At 38.1% G+C, this 19,824-nt stretch overlaps 1 protein-coding gene across 1 annotated transcript; it reads left to right on the forward strand.

Annotated features, from left to right (window-relative positions):
- The first annotated feature begins 527 nt into the window (after nucleotides 1–527).
- LOC122047304 (probable proline transporter 2) lies at nucleotides 528–7,040 on the forward strand. The gene is made up of 7 exons (XM_042608489.1): nucleotides 528–1,071; nucleotides 2,145–2,369; nucleotides 2,575–2,669; nucleotides 2,861–3,050; nucleotides 4,927–5,051; nucleotides 6,021–6,236; nucleotides 6,529–7,040. The coding sequence occupies exons 1-7, from the start codon at nucleotides 981–983 to the stop codon at nucleotides 6,907–6,909; spliced, it is 1,323 nt and encodes a 440-aa protein (XP_042464423.1). The 5' UTR covers nucleotides 528–980; the 3' UTR covers nucleotides 6,910–7,040.
- Nucleotides 7,041–19,824: the final 12,784 nt, after the last annotated feature.

The raw sequence follows: 19,824 nt of genomic DNA on the forward strand, positions 1-19,824 counted from the left end.
GACACACGAATAAGCTCGTAAATAAAAATTCACTCCAAAAAGGAAAAACATATTTTGAGTGGACTAAACGTGGTATGATTCGACAACTGAATCGATTCGTCACATCATCTTGGATAAATTTTTATCTTTTAAAAAATAATGTGAAAGATCTTTCAAAAAAAAAAAAAAAAAAAAAAAAAAAAAATTGATGATGTCAATTAATCTCATTGATTATTTCTCGGATGATTAATCCGGTTCCACATAATTTTTTCATTGATCACTAGAATAAATCAGGAAGCGTACATGATGATCAATTTAGAAGTTCAGTATCCTTTAATTATACCCTTCATTTAAAAGAAAAATTTTTATAAATAAATCATAGTTAGATTTGATCATGGACACATAAGAGATAATTTGTATTCGTTCTCGTACAGAAGAAGATATTTTAAGTGACATTTTAAAATTAATTAAATCTTAGAGGCAATTTTTTTTTTAAAAAAAATCCTACTTAATCCTTTCCTACTTTTCTACCAAAGCCGTGCGCCACGTCGGCCGCCGCTTCCGATTTCCTCTGCTTACTATATATAAGGGCAACGGTGGTCTGCGTCGTCACCACCGCAGGGATGCCGGTGGAGATAGCGAGCTCGCCGCTCCGCCGTTCTTTTTTCTAACGACTGCGTATCCAATTCGACCTCATCGTCTCACACCGCCAAACTATCCGCCAATGCATGTGACTTTGGTTCCTGCCTATTTTTGCTCCCTCCATTTCGCTTTCCTCTAGGGTTTTTTTGATTCTCTTTGATTTGGAAGGTTTGCTCCTTTCTTTGCTTTCGGGCGGTGGGGGACCGTCATTAAAGGATTCGTGATTGGCGGTGGATCCCACACCCGCCTTCTTTATCTCTGCCGCCACAGCCTCTTCCCATTTTTGTGTGGACGAAGGACGAAGAGGGACGCCGCTGCTATTGGGAGGCAGCGGAGAGGAGGCGGAAAAACAAGCCATTATGGTTGGCGCCGGCGAGGAGGACAACGGCCGGCATGACGACCAGGCAAGGATCGATGTGTCGGACGAGACGGCGCATCAGATTAGCACCGGTAAATGATCACCTTTTACACTTGTTTGTGTTGTTTCTTTCATGTCATTCCTTACCCTAAATGATCACCTTTTACCCTAAATTGCATCCTACACTCTTCATTCTTCTTCATCATTAACTGTCAATATCTCAGGAAAGAATAAGGCAAGACTTCAGGCTAGAAAGAAACCCAGAACAAACACCCTCGTATCTCAACGTTAGCAGTACTTCTTAGCAGTCTGCCGTAGATTTAATTAATCTGGATCAACGATTCTAAAAGAGGATATGACTTTATAAGTAACTTCCTCTACAACTTTATAGCTCAGATCATGTATTAGAAAGAAAAACATTAGATGGTTGCGTCATGTATCAGCATTCTGCATAGCTGAACTTGATTTCAAATTTTTCTTTGCCCTTGGTGAAATTTGAATTATTGATCTTTTGATAAATAAAATAAACAATTAGCTAACTAGACAACTTAATACCTGTGATGCGGTTAATATGTTGGAGATTCATCCCTAGTGTCTCTCTTGTTGTTGTCAAGGCGTTCTTTTAAAGATTTAGCAATCAATATCCAGACAAACAGACAAATAGATGGAAGTAGTAAGAGAAGCATGACATGAGAAGGAAACCCCGATCAATATTTGTGGAAAGGACAAACAAACTTTTTTTATTTATTCTTGAAGGATGAAATCTGAAGTAAGTAAAATAAATCTAATAGATTCCAGAAATGAATGATGCACAAAAGAGTTCAAAAAGTTTGAGAAACTTTTGTCTTTAAATTATTACATCCGATAACTGGAAACAGAAGAAATAATGGTATTGGAGTTCCCGTTTCTTAGTGAGATCCTGTTCTGAAACAAGAGCATGAAAATGGAATTTCAATACACCTAAAAAAACCAAGGAAAGTAGACACCTTTCTGTTATTCTAACTTTATGCTCTCATAATGCTGTTCAAAGTTGCAAGAGTATCATTTGTGCAGTGTGTTGCAGTCAGTAAATGCAAGGTTGATTGTAATTTTATTCCAACATTATGCTGTTCTTTCTTTATTGTTACAACTAACCTCCTCCTTTTGCATCTATGCTGTATTTCAGATCCTTGGTACCAAGTTGCATTTGTGCTCACTACGGGAATAAATAGTGCTTACGTCTTAGGTTATTCTGGATCAATAATGGTTCCATTAGGTTGGGTAGCTGGTGCAACTGGTTTACTTTTAGCAGCTGCAATGTCCCTCTATGCTAATATTCTTGTTGCCCGTCTCCATGAGGTTGGTGGAAAGCGTCATATCAGATACAGAGATCTTTCTGGTTATATATACGGTAATCACAATAACCTTTTGCATTGTTTTTGTCTTGATTCTAAAAATTACGACAATTACTTCCATGGTTCAGTTTTTGGTGTAGAAATTGTGGAGTGTCCTATCTATTTCTGTATGCAAGTTATATAACTTGTACTTTTTGCTTGGATGGTGGTGTAAATTTCCTGAAGTTTAGTTTATCTCTTTTTTTGGGCGGCATATGGCAGGTAGGAAAGCTTATTATCTTACATGGGCGTTGCAATATGTTAACCTTTTCATGATCAACACTGGATATATCATTATGGCTGGGCAAGCTTTAAAGGTGAGATATGTTTGTCTCGATCTTGTTGATCAGTGTTAAATTCATTATGGTACAATAGTTTCTCCAGTATTTTCTATGGTTCATGTTAAGGGTTTAGATATTAGATTCTTTAGAAACACAACTTCCTATTTTATTTGAGTGTTGGTCTTTTGCATACCTCCTTGTTTTGACCTCCTTTATTCATTCTGCAGGCTACTTACGTGCTTTACAGGGATGATGGTGTTTTGAAGCTACCCTACTGTATAATCATCGCTGGGTTGGTTTGTGCATTCTTTGCCTTTGGCATACCACATTTATCAGCTCTTGGAGTTTGGCTGGGCTTTTCAACATTCTTGAGCTTGATTTATATCATTGTTGCTTTTGTGCTTTCTCTTAGGGATGGTACTGCTATCTACCTTGACCTGTTCAAGCTTCCATTAACTGCCTCTATTATCTTAAATCTCTCTAGGTCCCCTTCTACATTGAAATAAAGAGAATACTCTCAAGAATTACATTTGTATTACTTGGGCGTGAACAGAAGAGACTATTACAAAAGGCACCATGAATATCTGTCGATAATTAGGAGCTATAGTTTATGACCCAATTGCAAACATCATAGCCTGTGATCTATCAAGTTACTCATGATGTAAATTTTTTTAATCTCTTATTCCACATTAACTAAATAATATTTATATCCATTTATAGTGTTCAACAAAGGCTGATATTCATGTAGCTAATTTCAAATAGTTGGATTGGCATGGGTTGAAAAATGAGTTTGACGGGTTATAATGGAAATGAGCTATTGGAGTCACTACTCTCATGTGCCCCTTAGGCTAATAGGGTTTTTTGAGGTTTTAATACTGTCAACCATTCTTTATGGTAAGTGAGTTACCAATAATTGCTTGGCCTTAGCGGTCAGTGAGATAAATCTGAATGCCTTTTGGCCAAAGGTCAGAAATTTGCATCCGTATAATGGTGGCAAAAGGCGAATACGCTCGCCCATAGCGCCCCCGCCAACCCGGCCCAGGGCCAACACGGAGAAGATAAATCACGGGCGACTACTAGCCTTTGGAATAGTGACTAGCACATAAAGGAGGCATTTACCTTGGCTTTGCCGAGATTCGAACCCCAGACCTTATGGTGGCAACACCTCATGTGCTAGCCACTAGACCGTCCCTAGGGGACAATTTGCATCTATATAATGACTCTATTGGGAGAGGTTTGACCTTGTGACTGCCGTCCCGAATGTCCCGAATGGGGAATAGATTTGCATTTAACATGCTCTGGAGATACTTTGTTGTCATGATACAAGAAAAGATTGTTTGTGTTGTAAAAGTTAGAAAACTGCATATCCAAAAGTCAGTATATTAGAGATATGAAAAGATAAAAAAACGGTGTTTGGAGAAAATACTAAATTTTAAAAACTACTGTCTGAGACCATTAGATTTTAGCCCAGATGGAGGATACAAGGAGAAAAATGGATTAAGATAGAATGAACATGCTCAAAGACTACGAATAGTAATTTAGGACACATATCAGCAGTAGATGATAGTTTGCTGAGGATCAAAAGATTTAGAAGCTTTTTTTGCAAACTCCTAAAATTTTTTAGTCTCCTTTTTATGCTTCTTTTTGCAGAAAGCATAATGTTGATCACCAAGAATTCATTATCTCTGGATTGTGAAAATGCATGCAGATTACCTTTTTACACGGAAAATATTTTCTAGCATGAAATACTGATTCCATGAAAGTGTAACTAAACAAAAAAAATAATAATAATAATGACTGCTAACATTCATGGAAGTTTGCTGCCAAAATTCATTTATTATTGTATGAAAATAATTATTTTTTAAAAGAGGAATTGTCATTCATCTTTTAACCATATAATTATTTTTTTTTCCTAGAATGAAATACTGATTCCAACAAAGTTCAATGAAAACAAAAAAATGATGACTTCATGCATTCTTGGGGGTTCTTAATTATTATCATATGCAATGAATATAAGTAGTTATTTGATTCCTAATGATTGAAGTTTGCTGCGCTTGATATATATTTATGTCATCCTTTGTCTTTGATAAAAGAATCAGATCCAGAAAGCACCTACGTAGTGATATATTTTTTTCACTTTTTCTCCTTTTTCCACTTAGGCATAGTTTCATAAAGTTTAGAGGAGAGCTATAATCCATATAATTTCTGCTTCTATTCTGCACCAGCAATTTGTGTCAAAATAAACCGTCTAAAGGTATAGTTTATTGATTATTCATATATTTTCTCGTAACAGGAATTAATTCTCCTGCTCGAGATTACAGCATTCCAGGATCACATACCAACAAAATTTTCAGTTTTATTGGTGGTGCTGCCAGTCTTGTTTTTGCTTACAACACAGGCATGCTTCCAGAGATTCAGGTGAGTGATTCGAGCTGTACATCTCATGCATTAAGAACAGGTAAACAGTATACATATTTGGAGTCAAAGTTTCATGTATTTCTCATCACGAAAGTCTGGGTGGTTGGAGCTGAAAATTGCTGAAACATAATACCCTTGCCCACCATTTTGTTTAGAACTAAGCAGATTATTTCTTTTAATAATTGTCTATTTGCTGAATTGGAAAATCATACTTGAGTTAGCGTATGTTTGGGATAGATTCTTGAAGAAAACAAAAGGGCTAAGGATGGCTAGTTGGCAACAGTTAATGAATACATGAATGAAGGGTGTTATACTGTTATATATATTGTCTCAAATAATTGGGGCTAAAACAACCTAACAACTTAATGATGATATGATGCAAGTTTCATTGGTGTTTTGGCCTTGCTTCATGTGTTCCACGTATTTCTTACTTTTAATTCACATATGTGGTTCTACAGTTCTTTCTTCTGATTTGATGAGATGAAACAATCAAAACGGAATGTTGTGCAACAAATATAACAGTAGGGCTAACTCAATGATGGAATAAAATTTATGTAGCCAACTCCATATAATCAGCACTCATGACCTGTTGTTGTTTGTTCTGGCAATTCTTTGATGGATATTTCCTATGCTAGGCATGAAAATGTTTATTTGATATACCGTCCTCCAGAATTGGATGCAAGTTGCCATGTTCATACATGTGTGATTGTTACCCGCTGTTGTCCTGTGAGGATGGCAATGGCCTAGATTTGTAGGTGTTCGCGGCTTTTCCTGTGAATTCAATAACAATAACACTACTTAACCTTGATTCTTTTGTTGTTCTAGAAGTTCCCTTACACAATTTGTTGGGGTTATTTTTCATAAAAATATTAGCCTTATTTTCAGAGGTAGAATTCTCTCATGCTTGCTCTATTGTGCATGTATGCTTTGGAATTACTTTTCTCACTGATTCTGACATTTTTATGTCAGGCAACAATAAGACCTCCTGTCATCAGAAATATGGAGAAAGCTCTTTGGTTTCAGTTTGTACTCGGTGGCTTGCCACTATATGCTGTTGTTTTCATGGGCTACTGGGCTTATGGATCGTCTACATCGACATATCTACTAAATAGTGTCAACGGCCCAAGTTGGTTGAAGGCAATTGCAAACATTGCAGCCTTTCTTCAGACAGTTATTGCCTTGCATGTACTTCACTCAAACTTAATTATGTTCTTTTATTTTTTAGTTCACTTGCATTTGATAGTTTTGCTGTTGATGATTGTCAAGGAGGTCTCTAAACGTTAACGAGCAATCTAGATGTCTGTTAATGGCATCTTGATAATGATATTATAGATAAACTGATTAGTCCTTTGTTCTGTTTACCTCAGCCATCATCAATTTGCAGACTCAAAAAATTCATGACATTTTCTTAACTGAATTTATGGTTAGATCCTTCCATTTCTACTTGGCAGCTGCTAACTGAGAGTTTTTTTGTCAGATATTTGCAAGTCCGATGTACGAGTTCTTGGACACAAAGTATGGAAGAGGGAAGGGGAATGCCTTCTCCTTCTACAACCTTTCTTTTCGAGTCCTAGTGAGAGGGGGCTACCTCACTGTAAGCACTTTCGTGGCTGCTCTGCTTCCTTTTATCGGAGACTTCATGAGCCTCACTGGTGCTCTGAGCACATACCCACTCACGTTCGTTCTTGCAAACCACATGTACCTGAAGATCAAGAAGAGCAAACTCTCCATACCTCAAAAGGCTTGGCATTGGCTAAATGTCATTGTGTTTAGCGGCTTAGCTGTCGCTGCGGCAATTGCAGCTCTAAGGTTCATTGTTATTGATTCCAAAACATATCATCTCTTTGCAGATCTCTGAGTTTACCACTTTGATTCATCAACTATACAAGTTGTGTTTGAGTTCCTTACTACTGATCAGCCCGGGTCATGTAAGAATAAAACAGATCTTGATTGCCATATGCTTGATAAATCTTATGTTGCACTTGCATATATTGGAGCCAAACATATTGTTCCTTTTGGTGCTACCAAACATATCGGCTGCCCTTTATCTAACTTGAATTTACTTTTTCATGGACGCCACATGTCCATACCCATTCCTTTTGACGTGAACTCGTTATCGAATGCCGTGTGTAACTACATTCTGTTGTGCAATAATATTCTTTATAAATACAACGGCTTCTCTTCCTCGGTTCCTCGTCGTCAATCGATCGCCGCCCGAGCATATCTTCTGGCGACAATGATCGCCGCGACGCGGAGTGCCACCTTCCTTGCCGTCAGCGATGCATGCGACGAAGGGCACAAGCACGAGGCACCGGCTTACAATGAACAGCAGCAGGAAGGAGGTGGAACAGCGGATGAAGCTTCTGCTGCTGCAAGGGTCTCGGTGGCCCATCCGGCCGCCGCGGAACCGGGCAAATACCGTCTCAACCACAGTAGAATGCGCGACATCCCATTTTACCCTCAATTTTTCATGAGTATTATCCAAAAATAATTCTATCCCTTGCATTTTGATTAGTAGAGGAGAAAATTAATTACAGACATTTTCACAAATTAGAGAATAAGTGTCATAATTGCTAAGTTATGAAGGATTTGATTAGATACAACATTGGATGAAGCGGAATTAGAACAAATGTTCCGATTTGATTAGAAAAATTAAAGTTAGTCAAATTTTTCACTTCACTTTTTGAGATTTTTTTCTATAAATTCTCAATCGTCATTACGTCCTGAACGTTACTATCATAGTGCTTGACTTCCTTAATCAGAACTTGCAGGCGGTTAAGGCTTTCAGCATCGCCCGTATCGAACCTAGTCTCCATAGTAGAATACTAAAGCCCATGCGAGGGGTCCGACGGCTGGGAAGAGCTCGCCATCATCGAAAAATGAAAAACAAGAGGTTCGACGGAAGTTTAACGGAGCAATAAGCATGAAACGCAAAACGAACACTAGGAAAACTACAAGGAACGAAGAGGGTTGCGAGCGATTGGAGAAGGGAAGGAATGGGAGAGCTTACAGGAGAAGAAAATGTCGTCGAAAATAGGAGTGGAGCGTCACCGGAGCACCGACTGCACAAGAACTCGCTGACAGCCTTCGCAGAAAATGCAAGAGGAAGAAGCCGGCACCGTGGCTTTATAAAGCTTGAGCTCGGTCGACCGGAACCGTCCGATCCAAGTCATGGAAGTCGGAGTGCAAATCCAGCCGTTGAATTCAAACCGCCAAACGTCACATCAACGTCTGTCGCTTTGGCCGTGCTGTGACGATGGTAGTGACACGTGGCACACGCCTATAAGGCAACATTGAATGAACGCCATTAACAGGCGTGAGCGTGGGCGCGTGCTCGGCTTTAATGAAGATGATTTGCATGAATTCCAGGGGGATCCAGATGATGTCAGCGTTGACCGCTCTCAACCAAGGATACAAAGTGAATTTCTTGAAGTACAAATAGACGGAGCGCCGACCAACCTCAAAGAGCATTCCCAAAGCCGTCCGACACTCTTCGATAAGCCGATCAGAGTCTAGACCAGCATCCGGCTGATTGGCCAATCCGACTCAGACTACTCATCCAGTCAGTCGGACTTATAGCTTCCTTCAACTAGACTTGAGGGGAAGGCATGTGATTCAGCGGTAAGGTGGGGCCTGCTCAGCAGAAGGGTCAATGACATAATGGAGGTCAAAATCAAACTGATCAACACCCCTAGTATTATCGTCCGGTCGGGCAACCCTCTTTTCCGACTGGGAGGAAGAATTGCCGAGCCTACATGAAGCAGATGTTAGTACAGCTCGGTCATGCACCGAGTTTCCGGCGCTCAAATAGACAAGGTATGCGCCGAGCAGCCAGCCTGCTCAGACTCACATCGGCGAAATAGTAACGACCGAGCATACTACATTCAGACACATCCCCTTCGCCCGGCATAACAGCAGAGCCCGGACAATGGGAGGTTGGTCGATTGACCTCTCCGCTCGGCCGAAGGGCTAGAGCACCCGAACGGCCAAGGGCTGGTCGAGCGGCCATCCCACTCGGCACACTAACAGACAAAAGGAGGATCAACCGATATCCTCGTGAGAACTCGCGCCACCGACAGACGGCATGGTTGGCGGCATGGATAGGCAGAGGATCGTACGACGAAAACTTTCACTGTCATGTTAAAGATATGCTCGGGTCATTAAGGTATGATGTCGGGGACACTTTCCTGACACGTCTTTAATTTTCAGGATATACTTTGAGAAGCGTGCGCACCTCGAGATGCATGCACACGCTCCCTGGGAGTCCTCTATAAGGACTCTCAAGCTTCGACGGAAGTATGCATAATCTTCACTGTATCCCTGTTATTCTGCTACTCTCATTCCTCGTCTTCGTTTCCTTGTTTCCATTTCACCGGAGACTTACTTGAGCGTCGGAGGGTTAACGCCAGGGAATCCCTTCCTGGCCTGACACTGACGTTTTATGGTTACAGGTCTACGTCATTTGGAGTCTACGCCTAGTTAACGTGACCGCCACATCCTCAGCCTCCATCGCCTGGACTCTCGGAGAGGATCAATATGAATCGCTTGAAATATTGAAAATTAAAGGGTATAATGGAGGTAGGTCACCTAGTTGGTTGATGTCAAAAGTTCTATCTAATTTGAAAAAGCTTGAATTAGTAAATTGCAACGGATGGGATGACGATCTGCCATTTATTGGTCAACGTTTGCAATTGAACTTCGCATGGACAACATGCCTGCTTTGAAATGACTGAGTCATGAATTTGAAGGCAAGTGTTTTCCCAAGTTGGAAATGCTTAAGTTATTCAATTGCTGGCATTTGACGAGTGGTCTTGGACCGATGGCAAAGATCTATTTCCCTGCATGCGTGAACTTGGTGTCATAAGTTGTCCTAAACTAAAGAGATTACCTCCCTTCCCTCCTTCCCTAGAAACGTTGATAATAAGAGACTGTCCCGAGCTCATATTAAATAGCGAAACGGAAGATGACGAGGAAGGTGACCGCCTTCTACTGCCCTCACTCAAGGTATAGGAAATGAGCGACTCTGGCGAATATGCAAAACTTTTGCTCGACTGTTTGCACAATCTTTGTTTAGTTACTGAATTGACAATAAGCGATTGCACGCACATAACATCTATTCCTCTAGTTCAATTGGTAGAACTGCGATGGTTGTTCATCTCTTACTGTGATGAGTTGAGACGGATGGAGTGCTTAGGACTCCTTAAATCCCTCGAGCAATTGAAGATCGTAGGATGTCCTAAGCTGGTTCAGTTGGATGTAGAAGATGAGCAAGCAGGGACCTTGTCATCTTTGCGTAAATTATGTGTGGACAACACTGCTGTGCTTAAAATGTTTCCTCTGAGAAACTCACTGTCATTCATCACAGAGCTTGGAATTGCCTCATGTTCTGAGGAGGTGATATTTGAGGAGGCGATGCAAAGCCTCACTGCTGATGAAAGATCTAATTTAATCATGTCATATATATTTTTTTAATAAACATTGCTTAATCTAGAATGTCATAAAACAGTTGAAGACTCAATCAAGTAAACAAAGAATGCGTTAGGCATAACATTTATCTTAAACATGTCATTATAAAGATAACCCTTCCCAATTGACATCCCACCCTTGGAAATCATAAACTTATTAGCCTCAAAAATTAGTTTGAACCCAAACTTGTTCAAAAAACTATTCGATGCAAGAGTTTTCTTAACTTCGGGAACAAACAACACATTAATTAAAGTTATAATTTTTCCTAAAGTAAATTTTAGATCCATCTCCCCTATGCCCTAGATGGGTATTGTTGAGGAGTTTCCTATGAAGACAACGGAGTTTGGAACTTCAATTTTCTTCAAGGACTTGAAGAAGCCCTTATTCCTGCATATGTGTCAAGTGTTGGGACCGATATGGCCGCTAGAGGGGGGTGAATAGCAGTTCGTCGTGCTTGCGTCGGTTTACTTCGTCTTGATAATGTGCAGCGGCATACAAAGAAAAAAACACTCACAACGCTAACAACTAGGATTTACTTGGTATCCACCTCAAGATGAGGTGACTAATCCAAGGATCCACACACGACACGCTATCTCCACTATGAAAACTCTCCTTCTCGGCCGCAACCGAAGGCGGAGAAGCCTTGTACAAACTCACACTACAACACAACACTCACACAAGAAAGAGAAATACAAATACAAATGAATACACTCTCTTCTTGCTTATTTGTGCTTGTTGTTGCCTTTTGAACCTTGAGAGAACACTCTCAAGAGCCTTCAAGAACTAGCGGTGAAGATCGGAGAAAGTCGCAGAAGATCACAGCAAACTCGCAGGAAGAAAGATCGCAAAGAACTACGGAGAAAACACTCCGCCAAGGCTTTAAACAGTGCTCCCAATCGATCCAATTCATCCCCAATCGATTGCCACATCAAGACCGGCAATCCCAGCCATCCATCGCCTGCAACTGCGCAACGGTCACTTCCCAATCGATTGACCGATCGATTGAGATCGCCTGAATCGATCGGCCGATCGATTCAGAACCTTTCTGTGTTCTTGTGTCCGCGCGAGAGCTTCTGTTGCCCAATCGATCGACCGATTGATTGACAGCTCCCAATCGATCGCCCAATCGATTGAGAAGGCCTCCGTGCTCGCGAATAATGCTCTCAATCGATCGACCGATCGATTGGGACCATCCCACACTTGCAGCACAGTCCAATCGATCGACCGATCGATTGGACCCTGTTCAATTGATCGCCCGATCGATTGAACACTCAGAACTTGACTCAAACTCAAGTCCTAAGTTCCAAACCCAACTCCCGGTCAACCGTGACCTGTTGGGTCTTCATGCCTAGAACTTGGCCACACCCGACCAACCTCGAACTAGCCTTCTAGCCTCCTCCATCAGCCTTGCGTCCCTCGGATATCTCTCATCCTTTACGCCTTGCCTTCAGGAGCTTCCTTCGGCCTCATCCTAGTTGTCAGATTATACCACCACACTCGACTAACCTCGAACTAGCCTTCTAGCCTCCTCCATCAGCCTTCCGTCCCTCGGGTATCTCCCCATCCTTCACGCCTTGCCTTCAAGAGCTTTCTTCAGTCTCATCCTAGTTATCGAGTTCTCCTTGCCAAGTCACAGTAGGACTTACCTTGCCAAGACCACATGCTTGGACTTTCAACCTGTGCCAAGATCACACTTGGACTTTCCAATTGCCTGGCTCCTTATCAGGACTTTCTTGTTGGTGCGGTTAGCACTAACGATTTAACCCAGGTTTTGATGAATGACAAATTAGGTTAAGTTAGTTTGTCGTTGTCTGACACTTTGATCAAGTGTGCAGGAGAAGTCCAGACAGGTCGACGGGCTGACCGGATGTCTGGCACGAAGCCCAGCTAGGTCGATGGGCTGACCGGATAGCTGGCACGAAGTCCAAGCGGGTCGACGGGCTGACCGGACGCTTAGGCACGAAGCCCAGCTAGGTCGACGGGCTGACCAGATAGCTGGCACGAAGTCCAGACGGGTCGACGGGCTGACCGGACGTCTGGCAGGTAAGTGAGGTAAGTCACTGGAGGGGAGTGACTGCGAGGACGCGTTCCCAGGAAGGGAACATTAGGCGTCGATCCGGCTTAGATCCATTTCGGATATCTAAGTCGAGATCGTGACTAGATTCCGGTCTCGGAAAGACGGAATCTAAGTCATACTCTTTTCTTGTTAAATCATATTACTTTAGTTGTGCTAACAATCTGTTTTGCAAAATATATATTTGCCTCGGACTAACTCTGTTTTGCAGGAAAGGAAGTTTCTGGAAATAGGAGGTCCGGGCGCCCGGAGGTGAATTTTATCCAGGCCGAGTCGTCGCCACGTGGAGCTCACTGGTTGGATCTGCCACGTCTCACCAGGGCGCCTGGAAGGGATCCAGGGCGCCCTGAGCTTCATATAAAAGAAGGGGCGAGGGTAGAGCTTGAAAACAACTGAGAACTCTTCGTTTGCTTGCTCTGCTGCTCTACGCTCCTGCGACGCTAACAAAGCTCCGACAAAGTGCTCCTTCTTCTTTGGTTAACTTTCTTGTCGGTATCACTTTATTTCCATTAGCATTTATGTACCTTAATTTGTAATAGTATTTCGAATTGCTAGTGAATGACCTAACGAAAGTACTCAAGGAGTACGGGCCTTCGAGTAGGAGTCGTCACAGGCTCCGAACGAAGTAAAAAACACCTTGTTCAGTTTGCCTAAGTTTTTTTATTATTCCGCTGCGCTTAACTCTTATTAACGTGATTTTTTTGAATCGATATTCACCCCCCCTCTATCGACGTTTCACGATCCAACAAGTGGTATCAGAGCAGGTACCGCTCTGATTTAGTGCAACCACCAATCAAGCAAAGGGGGGGTCGTTCTAAAGAAAAAAATTAGATATTGTTTGTCTTTTAAATAAAACCTTACGCCTTTCATTTTTTTCCCTCCAAAACGGTTTTTGAAAAATACATCGCCATCTTTTCACCATTATTTAGTATTTAAAAAATATTACATTTTCAAAATTTTGAAATAATATTTTTTCAAATATTTTATTAATATTTTATTATTTTTTCTGAAAATAGTGAAATATTATTTTCAGCACTGCTAATCCAAGACCAAGTCTTGGGATTTTTTTTCTGTTTCTCTGTGTTCAAGAATAATGACTCTTCAAGAAGGACGGAACCCTGCGAACCACCACCATACGATCATGAAGACTTCAACTACTGGAAGCGATTAATGGAATGCTTCTTAGGAAGCGTAGACATCGATTATATGCTAATTTTGAGGAAACCTTCTCAAAACTCGGAACTGAACAAAAAGGTAAGTAACATTATTTGTAATGTTTTACCTAACAATATTTTATGCAGATTAGAAAAGTACAAGAATGCATATGAGCTGTGGACCCAGTTGATCAAGCTTCACGAGACGCCGATGGAGCTAGAAGATCAAGTTAAAGTCAAATATGGACTCGAGTCAAATCCAACGGAGAAGCCTACTGAATTAGGGGTTGCGCTCAAGGTTAGTAATATTTATCAAAATACCCCTGCTAATAGTAGTTTAAATAATCAGCATGATGATAAGTATGAAATTAGTCCAAGTATGGTGCATGATAATCTAGATTTAAATGATTTAAATTCAAAATCACAAAATAATCTAGACTCTGATCAATTTGGCATCAACCTTGATTTGGTCAAACAGAACAATGACCAAATCAATTCAAATAATTTAATTAATTCAGAAAATTTAAAATTAGGTGAGCATTTAGACATAAATAAGTCCAACATTAAAATAAACTTGAATTTAAATGCTAAAAATGAGAAAATGGATAAAATCAATAAATACCCTGATAAAATATTTAATAATCAAGATAAAATCAGTCTAAAAATGCTATCCAAAACCAAGATAATTTAATTAATAAAAAATTAAACTTTAAAGATAAAACTAATCTAATAAATTCAATTAACCATATCAATTTAAAAGGCAAAGAAAATGTAAGGATAAAATCAAACACTTTGATAAAATCAAAACGGAATTTAACAAACTTAAAATTAAATGTTAAAGATAACATATTAAACAAAAATAATCTAGAAATTTCAAAATTAACAATTAATAAAAAGCTAAAAGATAAACCGTTAAGAAAATATAATTCAAACAGTTTAGTTAATTCAAATTTAAAAATAAATAAAAACTTAAACTTTAAAAATAAGCTATTAAAGAAAGATAATTCAATTAACTCAATAAAATTGAAATTGAAAGAACATTCAAATATTAAATACACTCTCTTAAAGAAAGATAATTTGACCAATTTAATTAATTCAAAATTAAAAACTTAAATTTAAATTACAAATTAAACATTAAAACTTAACTAAAACCAACTCTAATTATACAAAAATCTTAAATTAAAGACCAATGATTCAGGGGGAGGCTCCAGAATAGCTGACACCTCCAAAACTAACTTACTCGACAGGGTAACCCAAACAAACTAATCCGGCAGGGTGATTAGGATTAGTTAAAAAGAGACCACGTCTAACTTGAATCCTGGTACTAGTAAAGTTTTTAGATGATAGTACGTTAGGAAAGCTTGGGCATCGCATGTCTAGAAAGATATGGCTTCGATCTGCACAAGTGGAACCGACCAAGCTACCTTTAAATGGATCCTAACTAGTTAGACCAAGGTTTAGTACTAAGCTCCGTGGATAGGAACTATTCGAAAACTTCGAAAGGTTGGTTACTTCTAATGATGTCCAAGTGACTCACCAAGCTTAGAAGTTTATTCGAAAAATGTCTATTTGTTGAGACCAAAGCTAAACCTGAATCTAACACAAGTTAAACCAAACTCTATAATTAAAGCTAATTCATCTCACAAAATTATAGGATTCCCTGATTGAAAACTTAGATCGGGTGAGATAACTAAGGATCAAAATTAAATTTCGAATTAAATTAATTTAATTAAATTTCGAATTAAGTTAATTAAATTAAATTTCGAATTAAGTTAGTTAAATTAAATTTTGAATCAAATTAATTAAATTAACTTTCAAATCAAATTAATTAAATTTAGAATTAAATTAATTAAATTAAATTTCAAATTAAGTTGATTAAATTAAATTTCGAACTAAATTAATTAAATTAAATTTCGAATTAAATTAATTAAATTAATCTTTGAATTAAATAACTAACCAGAACTACGATTAATTTATGTTAAATTTTAAATTAACTTAAAAAATTATTTTAAAATTAAATTAACTTTAAAAATTATTTTAAAATTAAATTAAATTTAAAAATTATTTTAATTAAATTAACTTTAAAAATTTATTTTAAAATTAAATTAACTTTAAAAATTATTTTAATTAAATTAACTTTAAAAATTATTTTTAATTAAATTAACTTTAAAAATTATTTTAAAATTAAATTAACTTTAAAAATTACTTTAAAAATTAAATTTACTTTAAAAATTATTTTAAAATTATTTTAAAATTAAATTAACTTTAAAAATTATGTTAATTAAATTAATTTTAAAAATTATTTTAAAATTAAATTAACTTTAAAAATTTATAAGTAATTAACTTAATCAAATAATTAATAAGTAAATAACTAATTCTTTAAATCTAACCTTATTTGAGAACTAAGCTTGATTTGATTAGAACCTAAGTTTAACCTTATTAAAAATATTAAAATTACTCTAAGTCATTTTTTTAATCAACCTTTAAAATATTAATTATTTTTATTAAAAAATAATTAAAGTTTGAATTAAATTGAACCTTACTTAACCTTGTTTAATAATGAGTTTAACTTTAAATTACCACCAACTTTAAACTAAGTTAATCCAACTTAAAAGGAAGTAAATGAAAAGTTAAATTATAACTAGCACCTTCATCAATTAATACAAAATTTAGATTATAGCAAAATTTAATCAATACATTATTAATATTGATCAATTATTGAATTAATAACAACTTATCTTACTTAACATTACACTAAAGGTTAATTTATTTCAACTGAATCTAACATTAATTACGGTTAGTCAAATTTAAATGAACAATTTTATAAAGATAATTGTACAATCGCCTAAAACACTTAGGTACTAAAATATGTTACGGTTGTAAAATTTTATATTAAGGGAGAGTAATAAATAAGGAGGATTAATAAATTAAAGGAGTATCAAATTCAGGGGGAGGTTTATTTTAATTATCTCCTTAAGTGTTATTTTTTAATCTTTCTTTAAAATCTCTCTAGAAAATTCTACCTCATTTTAAAAAAAAATCTAGTTTGAATATTTTTAGCAAATATTTCAACATTTTATGTTAGGTTCAGGGGAGGAATTAATTAAAATTTTCCCTTTATTTAAAATATTTTAAATTTGTGTTTGAAAATGTTTTCTAAAAAATTTCTTAAACCTATTTTGAAAACTAACTCTTATAAAACTAAGTTGTTTTTAAGAATTGGGTTTTATTTTTTATTGAAAATTGATTTTGAAAATTAGATTTACCTTAGTTTAGAAAATTGAATTTAAAAATCTAGTTCTTAAAATTTGATTTGAAAGTTAAATTTTACAAAAATTAATTTTAAAAATTACTTTATTATTAAAAATTGTGGAAATTAGATTTTTAAACTTTGACCTTAAAACTATACTTGAAAAATTAGCTATCTTTCAAAATTACAAAGTTATAAATCATTTATCTTTCAAGACTTAATTTTTAAAGATTTAAAAGTAAAATAATCTATGTTTTAAACTCCCCCAGATTAACTTGACATTATTTCAAAGACTCTTAACATTCCTAGCAGACTCTGTATTTATGCTTACTTACTCCATGCTTATTTTTGATGAATGCCAAGGAGGGTTATGTGGTTAAGTTAGCTAAACCAATTTGAAAATACAAACTAACTTTAAAACCACATAAATGCATGTTGTTTTCACTAACTTAACCAGTTGTCATTCCATCAAAAGGGAGATTGTTGGTGCGGTTAGCACTAACGATTTAACCGAGTTTTGATGAATGACAAATCAGGTTAAGTTAGTTTGTCGTTGTCGACACTTTGATCAAGTGTGCAGGAGAAGTCCATGGTCGATGGCCGACCGGATGTCCGCACGGCCCGGCTAGGTCGAGCCGACCGATAGTGGCACAAAGTCCAAGCGGTCGACGGCCGACCGGACGCTTAGGCACGGGCCCGCACTAGGTCGATCGTGATGACCGGATAGCGACACGAAGTCCAGACGGTCGACGGGCCGACCTGACGCCTGGCAAGTGAGGTAAGTCACCGGAGGGGAGTGATCGCGAGGACGCGTTCCCTGAAGTGATCATTAGCGTCGATCCCGCTTAGATCCATTTCGATATCTAAGTCGAGATCGTGACTAGATCCGGTCTCGAAGAGATAAGATCTCTTTTTTGTTAAATCATATTACTTTAGTTGTGCTAACAATCTGTTTTGCAGAATATATATTTGCCTCGGACTAACTCGTTTTGCGGAAAGGAAGTTCCGGAGGTCCGCCCGGAGGTGAATTTTATCCAGCCGAGTCGTCCACGTGGAGCTCACCGTTGACTCATGACGCCTCACCGGGCTACTGGAAGGGATCCGGCGCCCGAGCTCATATAAAAGAAGGCGAGGGCTTGAAACAATCGAGAACTCTTCGATTGCTTTCTCACGCTTCACGCCTCGCGACGCTAACAAAGCTCCACAAAGTGCTCCTTCTTCTCTTTCTTGTCGGTATCACTTTATTTCCATTAGCATTTCTGCACTTAATTTGTAATAATTGCTAGTGAATTGCCCAACCAAAGTACTCAAGGAGTACGGCCTTCGAGTAGTAGGCTCCGAACAAAAAAACACCTTGTTCGGTTGCCTAAGTTTTTATTATTCCACTGCGCTTAACTCTTATTAACGCGATTTTTTCGAATCGATATTCACCCCCCCTCTATCGACGTTTCACGATCCAACATTTCTCCCTTGCCAAGATCACACTTGGACTTTCCAATTGCCTGACTCCTCACCAGGACTTTCTCCCTTGCCAATATCACACTTGGACTTTCCAATTGCCTGACTTTTCACCAGGACTTTCTCCTTTGCCTAACCTCCAGTTAGGACTTCCACTACTTCCTAAACTCCAGTTAGGTCTTCCAGATGCCTAACCTCCAGTTAGGACTTACCCAGTCAAGTCTCCTGTCATCCCTGACCTACTTGACTTGTATTCTCATCAACCTGGTCAACCCTTTGACCATCTCTACAACCGGACGATTGCCCTAGCAATCTCCATATATTGTCAAACATCAAAACTCAAATCCCGACTCAAGCTTGACTCAACTCAAGCTTAGTCAAACTAGTCAAACTTGACCAAGGGAAATTGCCCCAATAATCTCCCCCTTTTTGATGTTTGACAATACCTCTAAATTAATACCTCTAAGTTAGGCTAAATCTCATAGCCTTAACCTCTTCCTTATCACAAGGCTGAATCCCATGGCATTAACTCCTTCTTTATACCAAGGCTAAATCTTATAGCCTTAATCTCTTCTTTATCACAAGGCTAAATCCCATAATCTTAACTTCTTCCTTATCACAAGGCTAAATCCCATAGCATTAACTCCTTCTTTATACCAAGGCTAAATCTCATAGCCTTAATATCTTCTTTATCACAAGGCTAAATCCCATAGCCTTAACACTATTCTTCATAACAAGGCTAAATCTCATAGCCTTAACTCCATGACAAAGCATAAATGAAGGTTTCCTTCATTCTCTCCCTTTCCTAGAGGGCAAAGTCTCCCTGCTTGGGATGAAGGCTTAACTTAACCTCCAATTCTCCCCCTTTGTCACACATCAAAACCATAAAACAAACTCTTCTCTATAAGAGTTAACTTTACGTTGTTTACAACTTCATATGTTGTTAACAACCCCACAATGAAGATTTCATAACCTCCATTGTCTCCAAAGCTCCCCCGTGAGCTCTACTTCACTTCACAATGCTCATCCTAGAGCATGCATCAACTCCCCAATGAAACTCCCATTCATTGTATTCAATGCTCCCCCTTGAGCAGTAATCTTCTTCTCAATGCTCATCCAAGAGGATTTTTCACTTTATTAATGAAGGTCCGATCCCCTTCATTAACCCAATGCTCCCCCTTGAGTAGTAATCTACTCCACAATGCTCATCCGAGAACATTTATTATCCTAGCAATGAAGATAACCAATCTTCCATTGCTCCCCAATACGCAACCCTGAGTATTAATTCATCACGAAGGTTTAACCCCCTTCCAAGCTCTTTGAGAAGATTTTTATGTTTTCAAATAGTTACTCCCCCTAAAAATATAACAA

Source organism: Zingiber officinale, chromosome 1B (genome assembly GCF_018446385.1).
Source record: "Zingiber officinale cultivar Zhangliang chromosome 1B, Zo_v1.1, whole genome shotgun sequence".
Lineage (NCBI taxonomy): Eukaryota > Viridiplantae > Streptophyta > Magnoliopsida > Zingiberales > Zingiberaceae > Zingiber > Zingiber officinale.

Excerpts from the sequence above, each read along its gene's own strand:
- LOC122047304 (XM_042608489.1), top strand. The coding sequence starts at position 981 with ATGGTTGGCGCCGGCGAGGAGGACAACGGCCGGCATGACGACCAGGCA. Across the intron at positions 2,370-2,574 it reads TCTTTCTGGTTATATATACG|GTAGGAAAGCTTATTATCTT; the intron begins GTAATCACAATA and ends GGCATATGGCAG. Across the intron at positions 3,051-4,926 it reads TGTGCTTTCTCTTAGGGATG|GAATTAATTCTCCTGCTCGA; the intron begins GTACTGCTATCT and ends TTCTCGTAACAG.